General features: G+C 41.0%; 1 protein-coding gene and 1 pseudogene across 1 annotated transcript in view; both read left to right on the top strand.

The window, feature by feature from the left end:
- PLCL1 (phospholipase C like 1 (inactive)) overlaps positions 1-24,200 on the top strand; it is a 234,921-nt gene that overhangs the window by 168,738 nt on the left and 41,983 nt on the right. The window contains exon 2 of the mRNA XM_026696842.2: positions 14,048-16,513. Coding sequence (XP_026552627.2) covers positions 14,048-16,513 — 2,466 coding nt within the window. The remainder of the gene's footprint in view (positions 1-14,047; positions 16,514-24,200) is intronic.
- On the top strand, positions 19,595-21,826 carry LOC148127933 (uncharacterized; annotated as a pseudogene).

The following is a 24,200-nucleotide window of genomic DNA, read 5'->3' as shown; positions in this document are numbered from 1 at the left end:
AAGATCAGGGGAGACATGATAGCAGTCTTCCAATATTTGAGGGGCTGCCACAGGGAGGAAGGGGTCAAGCTATTTTCTAAAGTGCCTATAGGCCAGACAAGGAATAATGGATGGAAACTGAACAAGGAGAGATTTAACCTGGATATAAGGAGAAACTTTCTGACAATGAGAACAATCAACCTGTCAGGCTACAGAACTTTTTCCCATTCAATTAGCAAGAATGAACTTCTGAGAACCAAACGTGTCAAAAGGAATTCTTTATTGAGATGAGACAATTCCTGTAGGAGTTCAAAGCAGCGTCTGAGGTCCCTCGGGCATACAGGGATACATAAGGGAGTTTAGAACCCCTCCCCTTATCTCAATGTGTATTTAGAGAAACAAAAGCCAGTATATTATTTCCCCCCCACCCCTTTTGTAGAAACAATCTTTTTCAGAGTTTCCCAGGGCATACCTAATTTCCCTCCACCTCCTTTTCAGAACAAACTTTTCCAGAGGTTCCCAGGACACATCTCACTGTGGAATTTTTATGGTCTCCTGGTTGTGCCTCTCGGAGGAGATAGGTTCTGGCCATCTTGCTTTTCTCCCTCCATTGTATCATGTGTGTGTTATATAAATTGGTTATAAGGTTAAGTATATTCAGGTTACATCAAGAAAGGATTTCTTTATCAGCCTCTCCCCCTTTTCTTCTTCCATTGAAGAAATGACAGATACACGGATCTGACATCCTGCCCTCCTTAAAAAACAGACAGGTCTACCTGGAAAAAACAAAAATCATGCGTTACATTTTCAATTCAGGATGGTTTATCAGGGTATTTTAGGTGGAACTTACGTAGTAATGTGGGTGCTTTTATGTGTTGTTTGGCTACCCACTCATTTTCTGAGGAAGGAAGCTACTTCCAAGCTTAGAAGCTTCCAAGCTTAGTAGCTTCCAAAATATTGTGTGGATCCACTGTAAGTACGTGAATCAAGGATATCTTTAATTTCAAAATGTTGTTCCCCATGTACCATGATGGGTGTTGGAGGTGTGAGAAGGTGGGGTCTGAGGTTTGAAGTGATGATCTCCAGTTTGAGCAAGCTACAGTGAAATACTGGGTGAATCTGCCTAAGTGTTTTTGGAAGTCGAAGCTCTACCATCACGGGGTTAATAATTCTGGATAGGGGAATGGGCCAATGAATTTTGGTGCTAATTTCTTAGAGGGTTGTAATGATTTTAAGAATTTTGTGGACAAATATACACGGTCCCCAATCTTGAAAGGTTTAGGTTCTCAATGTTTTTTTGTCTGCTTGAGTTTTGTAAACTGCTCTAGCTTTCTGTAACGCTAATCTTACCACTGGCCACATGGCTTGCAAGTTATTTATCCACAGCTTAAGGGAGGGGATTTCAGGTTCTTTGGTGGATAGTTCTGGCATGGGGTTGAATTCTTGGCCCGTGGCTACCTGGAATGGGGTGAACGCCGTACTACTATGGACTGAGTTATTGTATGCTACTTCTGCAAAAGGAAGAAGGTCAGTCCAATTGTCCTGTTGGTAATTAATAAAACATCTTAAATGTTGTTCTAATACGCTGTTCACTCTCTCTGTCAATCCGTCAGTCTGGGGGTGATTTGATGACGATAACCCCTGGGTGGAGCCTAATAGATTTAAAAATGCCCACCAAAATTTGGATGTGAACTGAACACCCCATCTGAGATAATCCATTGGGGGGCTCCATGAAGGTGATAAATGTGTATTAGGAACATCTTTGCCAGTGCCTTGGCAGTTGGGATCTTTTGGCATGGAATAAAGTGAACCTGTTTGGAAAAAAGATCAGTTTCAACCCAAATGACAGTATTTCCAGCACTTTCAGGAAGCTTCTCTATAAAGTCCATAGAGATCTTTTTCCAGGGAGCAGAAGGGTCTGCTACTGTTTGTAAAAGTCCAGGATATTATCCTTGTCTTCTCTTTGCAGCAGCACAGGTGGGACAACTTGCAACATAGTTTTCAATGTCCTTTTTGAGAGACAGCCACCAAAATTGTCTTTTGCTGAGGTGCAGGGTTTTTACAAACCCAAAGTGTCCCGCAATTTTGGAGTCGTGGCAGCATTTCATGGGGTCTATTCTCTGGCTTGCAGGGACATAAAGTTTGTTTTCTACCCAAGCCAATCCATCCTTGAGTAAACAAGTGTTTTTGTTAGCCTGGAGCCAGTCATCCTTAAGTAGTGCGTCCTTAAATATTGATGTCGTTGTGTCTTCAGTCAGGGATGATTTTTTTTCCTCTTGTGCCCAGGTGATTACTTTGGCTGCTAGTTGGGTTGATTGGATCATCGGTTTTATAACCTCAATCTTTTTACTGTTGTATTGGGTTTTTCTGGACAGTGCATCTGCTAAGAAGTTCTTTCTCCCAGGAAAATATTTGAGAGTGAAATTAAAACATTTAAAGTATTGAGCCCACCTTGCTTGTTTTTCGGAGAGTTTCCATGGATTTTTCAGGGCTTCCAGATTTTTGTGATCAGTCCATACTTCAAAGGGGATTTGGTTTCCTTCCAGGAAATGCCTCCATGTGAGCATTGCCCACCACACAGCATATGCCTCTTTCTCCCATATGGCCCATCTTTGCTCGGTTTCTATCAGTTTCTTGGATGTATAAGCGCATGGTTGTAATTGTCCACTTCCATCCTTTTGGAGGAGGACTGCTCCAACTGCAACATCACTGGCGCCTGCTTGGATGACAAAAGGTTGTTTGGGATCTGGGTGCTTAAGGACTGGTTCTGCTGAGAATAGACATTTGAGTTTCTCGAATGCTGCTTGGCATTCCATTGTCCAGATAAGGGGTTGCCTTGGGTTGGGTTTCTCCCCACCCTTTTTCTATCTTAGCAACTTCATGATAGGGAGGGCGATGTTTGCAAAAGCTGGAATGAATTGGCGATAAAAGTTCGCAAACCCCAGGAAGCTTTGCAATTGTTTGCCGGTCCAGTACAGCTTTTACTTTCTGTGGGTCCATCTCTATTCCCTCGTGGGATATTCTATACCCCAAATAGTCATTTTTTTCTTGGTGGAATTCACATTTAGAGAGTTTTGCATATAGTTTAGCTTCTAAGAGTTTTGTGAGGACTGCATGGAGTAGCTTGATGTGTTCTTCCATCATTTCCATGCAGATTAAAATATCATCAAGATACACTAGAACCCCTTTATATAAAAATTCATGAAGGGTTTCATTGATCAATTGCATAAACACGGCAGGTGCTCCTTGCAGTCGAAAGGGGAGCACTTTAAATTGGTAGCATCTCAATGGTGTGTTAAAAGCTGTCTTCCATTCATCCCTTTCCTTTATTCTGATGCGGTAATGTCCTTCATGAGGGGGAGTGGATACATATTCTCTATGCAAAGCATGTTAAATTTTTTGTAATTAACACAGAAGTGTACGGAGCCATCTTTTCGTAGAATAACACTGGGGCAGTTATTTTTGGGCAGGTGGGTTCGATGAAGCCCCTTTTTAAGTTTTTATCAATAAATGCTCTTAGTTCTTTCAGTTCTCTGGGAGACATGCAGTACATTTGTAGTTTGGGGAGTTTAGCCCCTGGTAGGATTTTGATAGCGTAGTCTGTAGCTCGATGGGGTGGGAGTTCATCACAAGCTTCCTCACTAAATGCTTGGGCCAGGTCCTGGTACATTGGGGATGTTAATGGGTTTAGCCGACTGTCCGGTCATGGCTGATTCTCTGTTCTCTGTCCCTTTCTTTATCCTTTCCTCTGAGCTATTTGCAAATATTACGTCTCTCTGGAATTGTACGGTTCCTTTCCTCCAATTTATTTTTGGATTCCATTTCCGCAGCCAAGTGAGACCTAGGACTAGCGGCTCTTCCATTCCTGGGGCTACAATGAATGTGAGCATCTCACTATGGTTCCCTAGTCTTATTTTCAATGGTTCTGTGATAAAACTGGCCGGCTCCCCCCTCCCACTATAGTTCCATCTACTTGGCAGAAAGTGATGGGATTTTCCATTTCTTTCAGTTGGATTTCCAATTTATCAGCAAGGGAGGGATTTATTAGGCATCAGGTACATCCCGAATCCAGCAATGCTGTAACTTCCTTCCCCTTCCCTCAGCTGGGGATAAACAGTCTCAGGGGTAGGGTGATTGGTTCAATTGGATTGCTTACCAGCAGGTCATCTTCCGGATCACTTTCGGACTGGCTCAGGTCCCCTCGGAGCATTTGGGAATCTTCCTCAGGGTTGGGGGGCAATCAGAATCCCACATCTACTCAGCCTCTCAGGCCAGTCTCCTTTCTTCGAGGGCTGGATGTTCCGGGTTTCCCCCCTGATGGGTGCTCTAGCTTTCTGGCAAGGGTCTTTGAACGGCATTCTACTGCACGGTGTCCCTCCTTTCCACACTTAAAGCAACCAGACATTCTTGGAGTCATGGTGGATTGAGGTTTGAAGACTTCCCATTTCCCCTGGGGTGGGAATCTTTTCCAAGACTTGCCGGTGCAGTACTGGTTTTGAGTCATGTCTATCTCTGCCTCCTCTGCCATCATGTACCATTCGTGCAAAAGATTTGGGGCCCCACGGGGCAGGCAGGCAGCGTATAGGTCATCATTTAGTCCATCTTTGAACCAACAGACTAGGATATCCTCTGGCCACTTGACCTGGCCGGGCAGGTCATGAAATTCCTCAGTGTATTCTGCTACTGGGCGACAGCCTTGTTTTACGACTCTAATGTGGTCGTGGGCTTTTCTATCAGCGAGGTGGTCCTTGAAGCGGTGGTGTAAGGCTGTCATGAAGTGATTGAGGTTTCTTAATTCTGGGGCATTGACGTGGAGCGTCACCATCCATCTGGCTGCTGCCCCTTCAAGGGCCAGGATGACGACTTGTACTCAGGACCCCTGGGTTGAGAAATCCCACCCATATTCTTGCATGTAGGTGAGCATTTGTGCCAGGAAAAATCCCAGTTTCTGGGGGGTCTTCATTGAATTTTACCCCCAAGGGCGGGATCTCCCTCTGCAGTTGTATGTCTCTGGGTTGGCCAGGGTTAATCTCCTGACCCAGGGTGTTTAGGGGCTGGGTACCTGGTATGGCTGCTGGTTCTTTGACTTGTCCCTCTGCCCACTCAATCTCCGCTGGATCCGGGGTGGTGGCTTGGGTTCTATCATTTTCTGGTTCCCTCGCTTGCCTGCATTGTCGACCTGGTGCATCCCTCATGTCGAGGTTCTCCAGGGCTTCCCTCACAAGGCAATTCATGTACCATCTCATTTGGTCGTTGGCCAGTGGCTCCTCGTCCCATTCTTCCTGATTAGATAGGGCCTCCAGCTCCAATTTCCACCCGGGTTTATGATTGCCCCGGGTGAGGGTTACTCCTTTGGTTCTTCCATCCCAGCTGTCTCTTTTTCCTACACCTATAGACCACTGGGGCTTTGTGAAGGTTTCGTAGGCAGCTTCTCTAACTTTGATGGGGTGCACCAAGTCAGTATCTGGCTGGGTAACTGTCAACGTTTCTCCCCAGCATTCAGCTTCCCCTTGGTCCTTGCTGTACTCAGACATTTTCCTTTCTTGCAGGGTCCCCTTGGTAGAGTGAAGATTTTTTTTTTTGAAATAAAAAAAAATTCCTCTCCAGGCTGACCTCTATTGCTGACGCTGCTTTATGTCAGGCTACAGAACTTTTTCCCATTCAATTAGCAAGAATGAATTTCTGAAAACCAAACGTATCAGAAGGTATCCTTTATTGAGATGAGACAATTCATGTAGGAGTTCAGAGCAGCGTCTGAGGTCCTTCAGGCATACAGGGATACATAAGGGAGTTTAGAACCCCTCCCCTTACCTCGATGTGTATTTAGAGAAACAAAAGCCAGTATGTTAATTCCCCTCCCACCCCTTCTGTAGAAACAATCTTTCTCACAGTTTCCCAGGACATACCTAATTTCCCCCCACCTCCTTTTTAGAACAAACTTTTTCCAGAGATTCCCCGGATACATCTCACTGTCGAATTTTTATGATCTTCTCATCTCCTGGCTGTGCCTCTTGGAGGTGATAGGTTCTGGCCATCTGGCTTTTCTCCCTCCATTGTGTGAGTTATACAAATTAGATATAAGGTTAAATATATTCAGGTTACATCAAGAAAGGATTTCTTTATCAGCCTCTCCCGCTTTTCTTCTTCCACTGAAGAAATGACAGATACACGGATCTGACACAACCAATGGAATAGCTTGACCTCGGAAGTTGTGGAAGCACCATCACTTGAGACTTTCAAGAAGAGGTTGGACTGCCATTTGTCAGAAATGGTGTATGGTCTCCCACTTAGACGGGGGGCGGGGGGTTGGACTAGATGACCTACAAGGTCCTTTCCAACTCTAACTCTGATTATCTGTTACCTGTTATTATCTGTTATCTGTTATTCCACATCTTCAGCACACGCTAGAATACTCTCATTATTGTTTCCATGAAGATAAGGAAGATTAAGGGATAGTATAATTGATAGAGGGATGGAAGTTGACCTAAAATTATCTGTTTTTGTATGATCAGATTGCTATTTTGTTGTTGCTGTTTTTGTTGTTGCTGTTTTGGAATGTTGGGTATTTCAGTTCAGGAGTATTATTCTCATAGTGATGAAAGTATATTGTTACACTCTGACCTGAAACAATATGGAATTCCAGAGTTTGCCTTATGGCATAATCCTCTTTTTTAATTAAAAGTTTTTTATTTTTTATTTATTTTTACACATCTCTTCACGTGAGCAACATGATTCCAGAGTATAACACTTGTACATAGTCATACTTTCATTTCCATTAATCTTATATAATATCATATAATATCATTATCCATTTCACTCATCTTTAAATAAATTTGCATTTCATATTTCAATTCATTAGCTCAGTATCAATATCATTTCATCCACAGATAGGTTTTCAATTTTTTATCCCCTATTATTTCCATTTTCAGCCTACCACCTATTTTATTTTACATTACACATCATTATTATCCTTAATTTTCTCTCAGCCGATATATAATAAACAGTTTAAAAAAGTAAAAGTAAAATAAAGCCAATGTATTTAGGATCCACATGGTGTTTTCCATTCCCCTACTTTAATCATAATAAAATACTCTCATTATACACTTCTAATATCCATTAAATAATCAACTGTATATTTTAAAATGTATATATTTAAGATATCCCCCTCAGAAAATTGCTAGAGTAACTTCTTAATATGTCTAATTTTATCTTCACTTTACTTATAATCATTAATAATCATGTTTTTTCTTCCTTTCCCCTTAGCCAACATTTGTCTATATATTTTAATTCATTTCCATTCCCGTTTTTAATCCTCCAAAGAAAGGGTCCATAGCAGCATAATTTTTATACAATTCGCATTCATATTTAGATAGATAGATAGATAGAGATATAGACATAGATATATAATTATATAGTCCTAAAATATTTCCCAGCAAGTTTTAAACTAGGTACCAATATACATTCCCATGTGGCATCCCCCTTATAAAATCCCTAATCCTTATCTCTAAATTTCTCGGTTTTATTATTTCTTTTAATTTTAGCCAGCTTTCCCTTTTCTAAGTTTCCCCAATCTTTCTTCTTTTTTTCTTCTAGTATTATTTTTATTCCCCTCTGCTTGTCAGCCATGTTTTCTCCCACCCATTTCAGTTCTCTTTTTTGGGGTTTCTTCTTATATAATTCCTTCTTCTTAATCTTGGGAGCCTTATCTCTTTTATTTATTGTCTCTGTTGTCAGTGTCTCTATTTTAAATCCTTTTATATCCTTTGGTAATGGTCCTTGTTCTCCATATTCTTCTAGGCTGTTGTTTTCCTCTTCCAACTTGTCATCTCTGGGCTTTCTTTGTTCTTCTGTAAGCTGCGACACCATTACTTTACTAATCATTGTAACCAGCAATCTCATTCTTTCTTTTAACATACCTCTCACAGTTTGCAGCTCTGACTTAAATTCTTTGCTTATTTCTTCCATTTCTTTATTAAAGATCAAATTTTTCTATTGTACTCCTTGCCAAAATCTCTGTTTCTCTCACTTTCTCTTTCTTCTGTTTTTTTTTGTCACAGTCAACCTCCAGCAGTCCCAAAATATTGTATTCCTTTATATTTTACGGTAGTCCCCACTTTTTCTTTTAAAGCTTCTGGGGTTCTTGTTGTATTAATAATCTTTTATTCCATTTCTTCTTTCTTTCAGCTATTTATATGACCAGTAATTTCCCATAAAAGCATAAAAGAGGAAAATCTTTAACCATTAGCTGGTGCTCTATATCACTTTCTTTTCAAAGTTTTTAATTTTTTAATTGTCTTTTCTGTAGTATTAACATTACATTTTATCCATTCCAAATTAATGTCCAATTTTATCCAATGCCTAATTAATGTCCAATTAATGTCCAATTCTGTATATTAGTCCAAATTTATTCTCTGTTTTCATATAATTCTTTTATTTCCAGTTTTTCCTTTACCTTATATTTTCCTCTTATTCCCCGTTTGCCGCTACCATTCTTCCAAACGAGGACTCTTTCTTTCCGCTTTTGGGGCTTATCAAAAAAAAAGTATTCAAAGTCTTTTATCCAGTTACACGCCGATCACCATTTCCACTCTCCAGCACAAACTTAAGTCCTGGCAGCTTCCTGTCTTCCAGGCAGTCATTAAACTACCACCTCTACCTGTCTTCTAGATACCAAGCCAGGGAGGAGAGTTGCGGCTCCCCTCAATGCAGCTGGCAGTTTCCCCCTCTTCCCTCCACCCCTACAAGGTGGGTCAGATGGTTCAGTGCCTCAGGGACCCCTCCAACAGGGCAAGCACGGATCAAAGCTGTGCATGTTCGTGGTCTCTGGTCCGTCTTTGATGGAAATGCCACCAGAAATCACCTTATGGCATAATCCTGAACATGTCTATTCAGAATGGCTTTCTTTGAATTTAATGAGATGTATTCCAAGATAGAATTTCTGTCCCATTTCCTGTAGCATTTAGAGTTCCCCCCCTTTCTTTGGTTATTTATGAGATATCAATGGTTACAGTGGCTGACAAACAGAGACCTGAAAAAATTATCTGTGGAATGGAATGGAATGGAATGGAATGGGGCTTGGAGTTCTTCTAGTCCAGCCCCTTGCACAAGCAGAAGACCCTATACCATTTCAGATGAGTCTCATCTTAAAAGCCTCCAGTGATGAAGTACCAATAACTTCTGAATTTCTTCCACCACTGCTTCAAGATAGAATTGTTTTCTCAGACAGAACTGTGTTACATATTTGTTAACCTAGGTTCCCAGAGCAACAACTATATTTAGAAAGCATACACCAGACAGGTCTTTGGAGTGGATCCTGCCCTGTGTACTACTCCTTTATAAATAAAATAATAGCACAATTCTTTGTTGGTTTGGAATTCAGGCCCATCATGAAAGTGGGCAGAGGATTGCAGCTGTCTAGATTTTTTTAACTTAACTTCATCCTTAGATGTGATGAAAAGAAAAAAAAAGTTGATTCACTAATAAATACAGTACTGAGAACTGCAGTAAATGTATAGGCTTATCCTTTGGGAACAACTTACTGATAGTGCCAGCAGAGTTTGATGCGAACAAAGCAAGCACTAAGCTGTGGAAAATCCCTGTTGCATCTGTTTTAATGCTGAGATTTGCGTGAGAAGTTAAATGTAGAGTTCTCAAAATATACTTTGTGGTTTCTTGGAGATTAAAATTGTATAATAATAAAAGGAAACACGATAATAATAATAAATACTGCACAAAGCAGCTTCAGGAGAGCCTCTAAAATGTTTCTTCAAAAAAATTTTGCTACTGTAATCTGGATAAACATGAAATGGGATGATATTATTTCTAGAACCTACTCTTTGATTAGCTGTTGATTAGATTGTGATCAAAACACGTTGCAGGAGCAGTCATTGATTAATAATATTTATTATCCATCAGTGTACCAAATTCCAAACCAACAAAGTGGATGGAGCAAGCAGCATCTATGGAAGAATGAGAAGATGTAGCTAATCCCTTGTAAAAATTCTTCCTGGCTCCAAAATAAATGGGCAAATGATCTCTCTTTCTTAAATAAAGTGCCTTTTTAAAAAAGTTATAAAGTTGTTCCTCTATTATTAAACATGGTGCACTTGGTTTTTCCTCAAGGTAATCTTGGAAAAATGGAATGTATCTAGCATTCATTCTTTGGCTGCCAGAGTTGCTGCTTCCCACTTAAGATTGTGTGTTATAGAATAAGTGCTGTATTTGAAAGAGTGTCTTTTACCTGGCTTTAATTCAGAGGAAAAGATACACAGGTCCACCATACATAATATTTATTAAGCCGAGATTTACTTCCAATTTCTTCTTTAATATTACTACTTGATAAAAAAAACAATGGTACTCTTTAATGCTGTCATGATCCATGTGTCTTTCTTCCCCGTGCTTGCTTTGTGTTCACTGGTTTTTTAGGACCAGAAATCCTCACTATTACTTCTCCTTCTTGTTTTGACATTCATAAAAATTTTCTCATGACTTAATTAGTAATGTCAAGGTTTGATCTCAGACTAACTTTATCCAGAGCATATGCTATATCAGTGAGGTATGGCCCTACTCTCACTGTAATTCTATCCACATGAGCAACTTCCTCTATATACATAATCAGATGGATATATCTATTTAACAGATAATCCCTTCATTCATTTATGTGCTGCTCCGGGAAATTTCTGATCCCTTAGAATTTTTTTTTAAAGATGAGTTTTGCTGGTGAGGGAAGTGGGAATATAAAAAGCCAGCATGTCCAGACTAATGTGCTTTCTTATTTTATGCTCAAAGTCTACAACTTTCAGTTAAAATCTGGTCTTCCATATACTGTGTTCCTCTATTCACCATTTTTGTTAGCACCTGGTTGCATTTTCTGCTCCTTTTCAAAATGACTGTTATTGACTTAATATATCTCAGCAACTCTATCACTGTTGACATTTAATTTTCAGTTAAATCATTTTAATTAAAATCTGGCATCTTTCAGCATGGTAATGAAAATGGCCTGGAATTATGGTCGCAGATTGCATTTGTGTGAATTTATGAATTTGTTTCAAGAAAATGAACTTTACATTAATTCCTGTAGCAGTAGTAGCTTGGTTAGAGGGAATGCTTTCTTGGAGAGAGGACTAAAGTTTCTAATACTATTCCTGATATATTAGATGTGGAAGCAAAGTAACTGATGATGCTTATTCATCTATATTAACTGTGTTTTCATTGATTGAGCTTATGCTATGCTTCAGCCAAAAATGTTGTTATTCAAGTAATTAAGTACCTCTTTAGTGCTGAGTCACCAAGTCATTATCTGACTGCATTATCTGAATCATCTTGCCCCACTCGCTACATTTTACAGTATGTCACATTCTCTCACAATTTGTTGGCTACTTTTCCTATCAATGTTTTAAAAAATCAAATGAGAAAGGTAAAGACAGATACCTATTCAGTGGCTTTTGGTTGGTAGCTCTTTTATAATCTGGACTATCCAAAGAAAAATTTTAGGAATACATAAAGAACCAATCCTAAATTTACTTAAGTATAGTATTTGCTTAAGTTTAAAATAAATCTCATCAATTTAATTAGGGATTGAGAATATAAATAGGCTGTATATCCAAATCAACAAAATAAAAATACTACTATGTACACATCAACCACTTCTATATTCTCCCTCTCCCTCTCCCCATGGTTCTTTAAATAGATGTAAAGTACTGATAATCTGTATTTTCTGTGGAAGGAGCTGTGTTCACATATTTGCATTTCATATATAAATGTCTTCGGCTTTTCTTTGTTTTCTGTTGGGCAGATTTTTACTGAACTGGCAGAAATATAAACAACTTTAAAGTACATTTTTGTGCATGCCTCGGCATTTTATTTTTAAAAAATGAACACTGGATTGTCAATCTTGCACTACTTATACAATGATTATCAAAGTGAACACAAAGAAACAATTGTACGTTTAAAAAATAATCTCTTCTCATGCAATGTTTTCTCTTTATCCTCATGACGAATTCTATTTTCACCCAAGGAGAAACTTACAATCAAGTTCCTCTGTTTTTCCCCATTGGTTACTTCTTTTTCTTTAAAAAGATGGTGCTTTGGACTGTCAAAAGCCATTTCAAAAACAGTGTTCTATCCTGCTATATACTGGATGAACTTATGGATGCTCCAGTAAAGGCTTCATCTAGTGTTACAAGAAATGTGGTGAATTACCTTGTTCATAAATAGCTGGGATTTTCTTCTTCTTGCAGGCTCAGCTGTCCCTGATCTGACTATTGTGTAGACTCCGCTCTTCCACCTGTCTTCCAAGTTTTGTGTGGGAGGCCTTATAACCTTACAGGTGCACTACATAGAGGAGCTGTGCCAGTGTCTTGCTTTCCAAAAAGAAAGCAGCTGTGCCAGTGTCTTGCTTTCAGAACAGATAGCATTCCTCTAATATTCAACACACAACTTCACCTCCCTATTGAAGTGCTCTACGGTTGAACTTCCCTTTTTCTCAGATATATCCCAAGGTCATTTTTTTTTCTCACTTTCAAAAGATCTGAAGAATTTCTTTGCTATCTCCAAGGCTTTATATTTAGGGAAAGAATAACAGAGGTGTTTCTTTCTTGCTCTCTTCCTTTTAATTTAAGCAGTTTTATGATATTTTTTCCCCTATAACAAAATGTAGCAAATTTAAAGAAGGATGCCACTCTATTTCCTTGGCATCTTATTTAAAATAAGCACACAAGAAAGACGACCAGATGTGGGAAACCAAAATATTACATTTGCAAGAACTGCATAGTGCCTTCCAAAAGCAGATGGCAAGTAACTCTTATTCCATGGGAAATACTGAAAAGGTATCAAATAAAGTAAAAGTGAGTCCTAATTCAAATTCATTGAACTGCATTTTTTAAAATGCAGTATTTATTTATGCTGTCCAAGTTTCCATTGATTAGGAAATTGGGAATCAATATTCATATATAAAATGACAAACACATTTTAAAAAAATCTTACTTCCACTACCATAACTAAATACCAAATTACTTGATGCCTTTTTCCCTTATGGATAATATGTTCACCAAAATACAGATAAAGCCAAAATAATCTGGCATGTATGATAGGGTTAATAGGCAATAGAATAGCTGGTTAACAAATTATTGCACTGAATGCTTAGTATTAGAAATACAGATAACCACAGAGCAAGGTGTACTAAAATTGTTTTGATAGGGCACTTCAGTTCCTAAACCTGCCATCTGTCAGTCATTCCATTTGTGATTCAGTGTTAACTCTTGCCCTTTGTATAATTGATATATATAATTTGAATCCATAGGTCCCATTAATTTCAGTACAGGTAGTTCTCGGCTTATGTTTATTATCAGCGAGCATTGAGGGTTACAGTGGTGCAAAAAAAATGGAGGTATCACTGGTTCCTGAAGTTCTGGCCGTTGTAGCACCTCCAAGGTCACTTGATCTGATTTGGGTGCTTGGGTGCCCAACTCACTATTATGCCATTGCAGGGAACCATATGATTGCCATTAGTGACCTCCAATTCCAGCTTCCCACAAGCAAAGTCAATAGAGAAGCTAACAGGGAAGGGTACACGTCACTCTGAAAATTTGCTCCTATTTTTTCCTCCAACTTACAGCAGCCTGCTGCTGGCATGCGGCTGTGCTGGCCCTCTCCCAGTCTCTTCCACTCTCCTGCTTCTTCTCCTTCCCACAGCATCCTCCCATCTGCACAAGGTATGTGCTGGCTCTCCCAGGCTCTCCTCTGGCCCTCCCCTCCATGTCATCTCACCTGGAGCTCCTCTCTCTTTCCAGTTAATGATTTGGGGTTATTATGACAGCCGGGACTGAATGGGATTGCTGTTGCTAAGATATGCAATCACAAAACCTGAGGACTATCTATATGATACTCCAATATAATGATTATAATACATACAGTAAAATACTTAGCATAAACATGAATTGTAATTTATATACCAGTTGCCATCATGATTTTTTTTCTTTATTATAATTGTTACCTTTATGTTTTTATTTTATTTATAGTTTGCCATGTGACCAAAAAGCACTGATTTTCTTTTTCTTTTCCTTGACAGGATCCTTCAAAATGTGGACGCAAAAAAACAGTCTCCTTCAGCAGCATGCCCTCAGAAAAGAAAATAAGTAGTGCAAGTGACTGCATTAGCTTCATGCAAGCTGGCTGTGAACTGAAGAAAGTCCGGCTAAACTCTCGTATTTATAATAGATTTTTTACTCTTGACCCTGATTTACAGGCACTTCGCTGGGAACCCTCGAAAAAGGATTCAGAGAAGGCAAAACTTGATATTTCTGCAATTAAAGAGATCAGATTAGGGAAGAACACAGAAACATTCAGAAACAATGGACTTGCAGATCAGATTTCTGAAGACTGTGCCTTCTCCATAATTCATGGAGAAAATTATGAATCTCTAGACTTAGTTGCCAATTCAGCAGATGTTGCCAACATTTGGGTGTCAGGTTTACAATACCTGGTTTCTCGTACTAAGCAATGTTTGGATTTAATAGAGAGCAGCCAAAATACTCCACGGTTTGCTTGGCTTACATCTGTATTTGAAGCTGCAGATGTTGAAGGCAATGGGATTATGTTGGAGGACACAGTTGTAGAATTAATAAAACAGCTGAACCCAGCCTTAAAAGAATCCAAAATCAGATTAAAATTTAAAGAAATTCAAAGGAGCAAAGAGAAACTAACAACTCGTGTAACAACAGAAGAATTTTGTGAAGCATACACAGAGCTTTGTACAAGACCTGAAGTTTATTTTTTGCTAGTACAAATATCTAAAAATAAAGAGTATGTAGATGCCAAGGACCTCATGCTTTTTTTAGAAGCTGAGCAAGGGGTTTCAGGTATCACTGAGGACATTTGCCTTGATATCATTCGTAGATATGAATTTTCACAGGAAGGGCAGTTGAAAGGTTTCCTTGCAATTGATGGATTTACACAATATTTGTTGTCTCCAGAATGTGATATTTTTGATACCACACATAAAAGGGTTGTTCAAGACATGACCCAGTCTTTATCACACTATTATATTAATTCATCTCACAATACCTATCTGATAGAAGACCAGGTTCGAGGGCCAGCAGATATCAATGGCTATATCAGGGCACTGAAAATGAACTGTAGAAGTATCGAACTGGATGTTTGTGATGGGCCAGATAATGAACCCATCATTTGTAACCGTAATAATAGGGCATCACTTTTGTCCTTTAAATATGTAATTGAAATAATCAACAAGTTAGCCTTTGTTTCTTCAGAGTATCCTCTTATTCTCTGCTTGCAAAACCACTGTTCCATACAGCAACAGAAAACCATGGCTGAACATATGAAGAAGACTTTTGGGACCAAACTCTACACAGATGTACCACTACCATCAGAGATGTATCTACCATCTCCAGAGAAATTGAAAATGAAGATTATTATCAAAGGAAAGAAATTGCCTTATGGTAAGGATTTATTAGAAGGAGAAGTCACAGATGAAGATGAAGAAGCTGAAATATCTCGCAGAAAGTCTGAAGAGTATTTAGGGGATCCGAAAATGTCCTGGCTATGCAAAGAGCTTTCTGATCTTGTAACTATATGTAAATCAGTCCAATTCAAGGATTTTGAGAACTCAATGAAAAAGCAGAATTATTGGGAAATGTGTTCCTTCAGTGAAGGAGAAGCCAGTAAAATTGCAAATGAATGTCCAGAAGACTTTGTCAATTATAATAAGAGATTTCTGTCTCGAATATATCCAAGTGCCATGAGAATAGATTCCAGTAATGTAAACCCACAAGACTTTTGGAACTGTGGTTGTCAGATAGTGGCAATGAATTATCAAACACCTGGGCCAATGATGGATTTACATACTGGATGGTTTCTACAGAATGGGGGTTGTGGTTATGTCCTTCGACCTTCTGTTATGCGAGAAGAAGTGTCTTACTTCAGTGCAAACACAAAAGGCATCGTCCCAGGGGCTTCCCCACAAGTTTTACATGTCAAAATCATCAGTGGACAAAACTTTCCAAAGCCTAAAGGAGCCTGTGCCAAAGGGGATGTCATAGATCCTTATGTCTGTCTAGAAATCCATGGCATACCCGCAGACTGTAAAGAACAGAGGACTAAAACTGTTCAGCAGAACAGTGATAATCCTATTTTTGATGAGAGTTTTGAGTTTGAGATCAACTTGCCAGAACTTGCCATGATCCGTTTTGTAGTCTTGGATGATGATTATATTGGTGATGAATTCATAGGTCAATATACAATCCCCCTGGAATGTTTACAGTCAGGCTATCGACACATACCTCTGCGCTCCTTTATAGGGGACATCATGGAGCATGTTACTCTTTTTGTGCACATTGCAATAACTAATCGGAGTGGTGGAGGGAAGCCACAAAAGCGTAGCCTGACGGCTAGAATGGGAATGAAAACTAGAGACTATACTATGCTGAGGAACACAAGCCTTAAGGCTATAGATGATATCTTTAAGCTAGCAGTACACCCATTGAGAGAAGCAACTGACCTGAGGGAGAACATGCAGGTGAGGAAAACTGAGTCTTTTTTAATTTCCATAACTGAAAGCTTGGTTTAACAAAGTATCATATGAAATATATATATATTATTGCCATTCCTGATTATTAGGTTTTTTTAATAGCTACCAGAGTATTACAATCACCATTAGTAAAGGTTGTACTGTTTAAGTTCAAAGAAATTGCAGTCTGTAATTTCTATTTTTACAGTGTCAAAAAATTGAAGCTTAGGATTTTTTGCTTGTCTTGAAGTTGGAGGCTTTCAATTTCTCCATGTTATTCTTACTCTCCTGAATTTTTCTGCAACAATGAGCTAGTTTATTATTTTTAAAGTGCTCCTCTGTGGCCGAGAAATTGGATTACAATACACTATTATTTGAAAGGCATTGTTTAGACACTTCTGTATATAATTCTTATGATAGCCTTCCCATTTTTCTGGAAGAGATGCACAGTACTAGATAATATAAGAAGAGAGAGGGAGGGAGGAAGAGACATTCATACTTTTGGTGCTGTCCCATGAATTCGGAATTCTAGAAACTAGAACATGTTACTAATTGCAGAACACTGTTATTCAGAGAATATTATTATACTTACAAATCCATAAATAATTATAAACCTGTACTTTAAGAGTAAATCCCCTTAAATACAATGATATTACTTTTGTATAATCAAGTTTGTAATATTAAACTCTTCTGAGCTCTTATCTTCTTCTCAGTTCCCAGTTATACACGGACTTGCACGTATAAATGTCTTTTTAAAGCATCAATTCAATTGTTTAGATAAGCTGTTTCCTCTTAATTTTTCATTTTAAGATATTTAGAAAACAAGGCTTTACTTGTAGAAGAGTCATGGAACATTTCCCATCACAGGAGCAAATACAGTATATTAGCAATATGTTTAGTTACTGATATATAATTTTTTTCTCCCACAGTATATAAACTTTAGTGATTTATGATTGGAGACCAAATAAAAAATAGCAGTGTGACTTACAATATAAAACAAACAAGACAGATTTGTGACAGAATGTTAAGATTGTTCTGGGCAGCCCCTCTGCTAAATGGTGACCAGGCCCCATACCTCCTGGTGGTAACATTGCATCTTTTCTGGAAATTTTTGGTGAGAGATTGGAAAGTAAGAAGCAGGTAACTTCCATACTTGACCAATTCATACAGTAGGAAAGGTGGGAATATAAACTCTGCACACCAAGTACAGAGAAGGAGACAGTGGAGTATGACAAATGTTCCTGACTTAGTAGTGATAATGACATCTGAACAAATACAAAAATGGATGCACTTAAAGCTTTTCATTACCAATATAGAAGGTAAGGGGGTTAAATCATGCAAGCGTGAAGTACTCTTCTGGGTAAAAAATGTATTGTTCTGTAGATCCAGACACTTAAAAGACAGGAAATGATCTGTAACCATCATAATCATTAAAAACGGTGACATCTAACCATATACCAGGAATTTTCATGTGAAGCTGACTCAAGAAAAGATTTTAATTGTGCAACAAACTGGTTTTAAGTCAGGCTTTTTGATTTGGGGGAAATGCATCAACATTTTTTGGGGAAATGCTGCTTCTCCCACGAGATGCTCAGAGCATCCAGTAATGGGAGGTGCTTCAGTCTCTGCTTATCTAGGCTGGGCTTAATTTGCGGAACACTCCTCCTCCACGGGACTCCTCCCCAGCGTTCCCCAGTTTTGGCTCAGCCTTGTGAGAGATAGGCAGTGCTTCTTGTTAATCCTTGGCTGAAATAGGAGAATTCTCTTTAAGGTTTGACAGATAGTCAATTGTTCTTTTCTAACCGACGCTGCCCTTGGCAGCTGGCCATTGGGGATCGCATCACCAGGAAGTGCTCCTAAGCGCAGGCAGGCTTGGTGCGCATTTCGCCCCCCCAACCGCTAGCCCTACCCTTGCCATTACGATCGCTGAGCCCTTTATTATTTAAACGGCAATTCTTTTTCTCTCTCGTTCCTTTCTGAGTCGTATCGCTGTTTCTCCTTTCCCCCAAGAATGCTGTTTAGGGGTGGAGGTGTAATAGCCTTGTTATTCCACCCCTCCCCACCAGTTTAGCCCTAAGGGAAGACTGTTGGAACTTATCTCTTTTTCTTGGCGGGAGATTGCTGCTAGTGCGTGCACCACAAATAATGTCCGATCGCCATTTTTTTGTTTTTTTACTGTTAAGGGACCGCGTGGCCGCGTTGAGTGCTAATTCAATAGATTGTCTGAGGTAATCCTTATTCCAGATTGAAGGGTTTTTTTCCCCACAAGATACCCTGAGGAATCTTTACAACCTAGTTTTCAACATATTCCAGGTTTTTGTTAATTCGTGTTGTTGGCTCAACCCTCACAGTTCTTCCTATCCAGCGGCACAACAGCGAGCACCTAGGCCAGCGTCCGCCTGTGCAGGGAAGCTGTTGAAGTGTTATTTGGCCTGCTAGGCATTCTCAATTTGGCTGATTGGGACATCCAAATTTGATATATATTTGTACATACGTTCTGATAATATTAATCACACCAATATAATAATACTGGCAACTTCATAACAATAATAAATGAATTGTTGAGATACAACTCAATTTTGAAGCAGATATCCATATTTAAAAAAAAATAATAATAATAATAATAAAAAAGAAAATACGGGGGATTTGATTTCAGGGCACCCTGTCCATTCTGGGCCAGGTCCCTGGGCGTGCCAACCGCCTACACAATATAGCATTAAATAATGAGCATACTGGTCTTTCCATAATCACAATGGCAGCGGGTAATGGTTCACACTCCTCAACTTCAAGGGACAAGTTCAAATCTCAACACAATCCTAAGCAAAAAAAAGGACTTCTAAGGCATCAGAAAAGGATGCCAATAGGCGCCACAAGGCTCTGGAAAAACAAATAGATAAGTGCACATGGGAGGCACACAGGACCTCTCAAGCCTTTTCACCACACAGTCCAGAGCCGTCCTCCTCTTTCCTCCCTCCTACCTCCCTAGATCTCTCCCTCTCATCCAGGCGCAGCGTGGCTCCACTGAGTCAACAGGTCCAGTCAGCTCAATCACCAACCATGTGAAGAATACCCAAAGCGACGTTCACACCAATGGCTGCCGGTCTTCAACAGGAACAATCTCTTCCAGAGGATGTGCCAGAGCGAATGAAGAATTGGATGGAGATGGCTGTCCATCAGGGAATTGCAGCAGGCCTGCAACATGCGGTTCTGACCAGGGATCATCCTGCACCAGCTGAGTATGATTCGCAATCAGTTCGGTCATTGCCCAGGTCAGAGCTACACTATACCCAGGTACAGTGTCAAGGGGGTATGCTCCTACAGGAACTGCAGGAGGAGGAGCAGGAAGAGGAGGCGGAAGAGATGGAACACATTGAACACGTGGACCAGAGTGAATCAGAATCAATACATGATACTGACCCGGCCATGTCGGAAACAGACCCCTTACAAAGGGGGATGTCTGAGGATGAGGGCCTTGCTCCCGACCAACCTGTATTTACAGGCTTGTTCCGGCCACAACTTTTCAAATCTCTATTGTTCAAGGCCAAAAATACTGTGCAACTGGACAAGCTGGCCCCTTCTACCACTCCAACTCCATCAGACAAGGGACCAGAGAATCTCATTTTCACTCAACCTGTTGTTGAGGCAGACGTGATTCCAGTCCCCTACATGTTTGCAGACCTGGTACAGAAACAGTGGGCTTCTGCAGCAGTGTACCCGGCCCCCACTGGTTATGACAGGAAATTTTTTAATTTGGCTCCACATTTCTTAAAATTGTTGAATACTCCTGAGGTAGATGAACCCATTGTGGGATTAGCGTCGTCGTCCTCCATTCCCAGTGAGGCACTGGAGGCATTAAAGTTGGAGGACAAACAGGCGGAGCTAGCCCTACACAGGGCCCATCAGTCTGATGTGTGGACCATCAGAGCAGCCACGGCCGCTTCCTTCTTTACCGGTTCTTCCCTCAGATGGCTCCGGCTATTACGGGAGCATGTCTCCAATTCCAATACTAGAGCACACCAAGACATTGCAAAGCTGATAGCAGCCACCGAATTCTCAGCTGACGCAACCTTTCATGCAGTTAAGTTTTCAGCCAGAGCCATCACTACACATGTCACAGCGCAACGCTTGCTATGGTTAAAGAACTGGCAAGTGGACATTAAACATAAATGCAAGCTTACTTCATCTCCTCTAGCGGGAGACAGACTGTTTGGCCCTTCCCTCGATCCGCTACTCATTGAGACTCGAAATAAAAAGAAAATTTTACCCTCCCTTTTTTGGAGGTCAGACCCTAGAAATCCTCAGTCCTTTTGGAGGTGATCCTTTCGGCCCTTTTATCAGGGACCGCTCTCAACCAGATACCAGAGATCCCCACCTTTCTGACCAGGGCAACAGCCAGAGAGGTCAGACTTTGGGGATAGGAACAGAAGGAGTGGCCAACCCAAGAAATCCTTCCGAGGAGTGGGACATAGATTTTTCTGGCATCCAAGATAACCCATGGACCCGCCTTCCATTGGCGGCCACCTTAAATTATTCACGAACCAATGGGACTCCTCAACGTCTGATTCCTGGGTCAGAGACATGATCAGATTCGGCCTTGCGCTGGAGTTTCAATCCGCTCCCCCAGACTTCTTTATGTTGTGCCCTCTTTCCAGAGATCCAGTTAAACGAGATCTTTTGGAAACAGCTATTCAGCACTTACTGGACATATGAGCCATCCAACCAGTAGCTACCGACCAATGAGGATGAGGTTTCTATTCACATCTTTTCGTTGTTCCCAAAAGTTCAGGGGGGTGGAGAGCAATCTTGGATTTGAAACACCTTAATCAATTTTTAGTATATCACAAATTTAAAATGCACACCCTACAATCTATCTTACTTGGTATCAGAAAAGGTGACGTCCTTACATCTATAGATCTGATGGAGGTGTACTTACATATTCCAATTCGTCCTTCCCACTATAAATTTTTAAGATTCTGTTATAATAATCTCCATTTTGAATATGTGGCTCTTCCCTTCGGACTAGCCTCTGCCCCCAGGACCTTCACAAAGGTTCTCGCAGCCCTCGTCGCTCATCTCCGGGGTGTCCCCATACGACTGCAGTGTTACCTCGATGATATCTTAATTCTGTCATCTTCTGTTCATCAATCAGTCATAGATACTCAGACCATATTACACTCCCTACAACTACACGGGTTCTCAATCAATTGGGAAAAGAGTCATTTAACGCCTTCGACTCAATTAATCCATCTGGGGGCAGTCATAGATACAGTGGAAGGCAAAGTTTTCCTGTCACCAGATAGACAAAACAGCATTCAGGGTTAAGGAGGTCAGGGTTCACAGGAGGGTGTTCCTAGCTGATTTATCAAAATTGTTAGGCAAGATGATCTCATGTATATCTATTATTCCTTGGGCCCAGCTCCACATTAGATCCCTCCAGTGGTTCCTGCTCCTGTAGCAACAATCTGGCCAAAGCAACTCCAAATACAAGGTCAAAGTTCCATCACAGGTCCTCATATCTCCTCTGGTGGACCAGACCAGCCATAAACAAAGGTTGCCTATTCAAAGAGCCCCGCAGACTTACCATCACCACCGATGCCAGCCTGATTGGATGGAGAGCTCACTTTCAATCGCTCACAGCCCAAGGCCGCTGGTCCTCCATAGAACGATCGTGCAGCATAAACTGTCTGGAGCTTCAAGCAGTACACCTGGCTCTCCACAGCTTCCTTCCACAGGTACACAACCAACACATATTAATATTGACCGACAACGTAACCGCGAAAGTTCACATAAACAAACAGGGGGGCACTCAGTCAAAACACCTCATGCGAGAAGCGGAGCATTTTTGTCGTTGGGCAGAGAGCAACCTGATTTCCATCAGAGCAGAACACATTTCAGGACTGTCGAATACACAGGCAGATGGGCTAAGCAGGAACATGATAGATCCATCGGAGTGGCGCCTCCATCTGACCCTCTTTCAAGAGGCGGTCAGGACATTTGGGCAGCCAGTAGTAGACCTGTTCGCTTCCCCCCTCAACACTCAGCTCCTGAGATTTCTTTCCAGATACCCCTCACAAGGAGCAGAGAATTTCAATGTGCTCCATTGCCATTGGCCCCTGGGGCTTTTGTACGCATTCCTGCCCCTTCCACTGATCCCCAAGGTCATCCAGAAGCTGCTCGACGAGAGGGCAGAACTGCTTCTAGTAGCTCCCTACTGGCCCAGGCAGTCGTGGTTTGCAGACCTCCGCAGTCTATCTTTATCACCACCATGGAGAATTCCGCCAGACAGGGTCTTGTTAACCCAAGGACCCCTTCAACATCCGGACCCTCAATGGTTACACTTAACCGTCTGGAGGTTGAGCGGAGTTGTCTGAAGAGTGAAAAGTTTTCCAACAGAGTTATCACCACTATCCAAGCTGCCAGACGCCCCTCAACAACTCACATCTACAATGCCACGGGCCGCAATAGTGAAAACGTATCAGACTCAAGCACTTCAGGTGCCCAGGGGCATAACAGCTCATTCAACAAGGAGCGGCACAACATTGGCAGCATGGGCCACGCAGGCACCAATCACTGACATCTGATGTGCCGCAACCTGGGCCTCTCCATCGCCTTTCATTAGGCATTATAAAATAGATGTGTTTGCATCAGCCGAGGCCTCCTTTGGCAGAAGGGTTCTGCAACGGGTCCACAGGGACCAGGAGGGGATCCCAAGACAGACGGAGTCCCTCCCGTAGGACAGGCCAAGCTTTGGTATGTCCCACTACTGGATGCTCTGAGCAGCTCGTGGGAGAAAGGGCGTTGGTGCTTACCTGACATGCCCGTTCTCCTTGAGCTGCGAAGAATATCCAGCTCCACCCTCTTCCGTCTGGTGGGATCGTGTTTCGATCAACAAATTTTTACAGTGTTAAGGGCGAGGGTGTTTGTTTCTCTCATCTTCGCCAAAACTGGGGAACACTGGGGAGGAATCCCGTGGAGGAGGAGGAGCATTCCGCAAATTAATTACGCTGTTATGATATGAAAAAGAGAATGATTTTCATATGATGTGTTATTATGTGTATTAAAGAAATATAGTAATAATTCTATGCAGCTTACACTTTAGTATTAAAAACTATAATAACAAAAATAGATAAGCAACCTAAAGGAATAATAATATGTAGTAATATATTGGAGGGGTGATTGCAAACAAAACTTGGACACAATTCTAAGACAAAAACCCAATACCAGGTAGCAGATCATACTCTACTCCAGAGTATCCCTGGAAGAGCCAGGATTTTACATCTTTACAAAAGCATAACTGGGTCAGGCTTGTATGTTCATGGGAGGAAGTGCGGTTTCAGGGAGAGCCCAGAGAGACGTTATTAGCTAGATCAGGGGTGTCAGACTCATGGCTTGTGGGCTGGATCTGGCCCTCAGGGTGCTTAGATTTGGCCCATGGGCCCACCCTGGAAACTGCAAAGGACCGGCCCTCGGTGCCTCTGCCACCGAAAATGGAACCTTAATGAGTGATGTTGAGCTGGCCATGCCCCCCTCCCAGCTCCCTGAGGTCAAACACAACCCTGATGTGCTCCTCAATGAAATCGAGTTTAACACCCCTGGCCTAGATCCTCACAAGAGACATTGATTTACAGTTTGCACCTGGTCTATCTCAACTCAGGCAAATCTTACTATCTGAGAACAGGATCCTATAGGCATACAA

This window comes from Pseudonaja textilis, chromosome 1 (genome assembly GCF_049901715.1).
Source record: "Pseudonaja textilis isolate UNSWEBS1 chromosome 1, rPseTex1.2, whole genome shotgun sequence".
NCBI classification, from domain to species: Eukaryota; Metazoa; Chordata; class Lepidosauria; order Squamata; family Elapidae; genus Pseudonaja; species Pseudonaja textilis.
The sequence above is the reverse complement of the archived record's forward strand: the minus strand, read 5'-3'. Positions and strand labels throughout refer to the sequence as shown.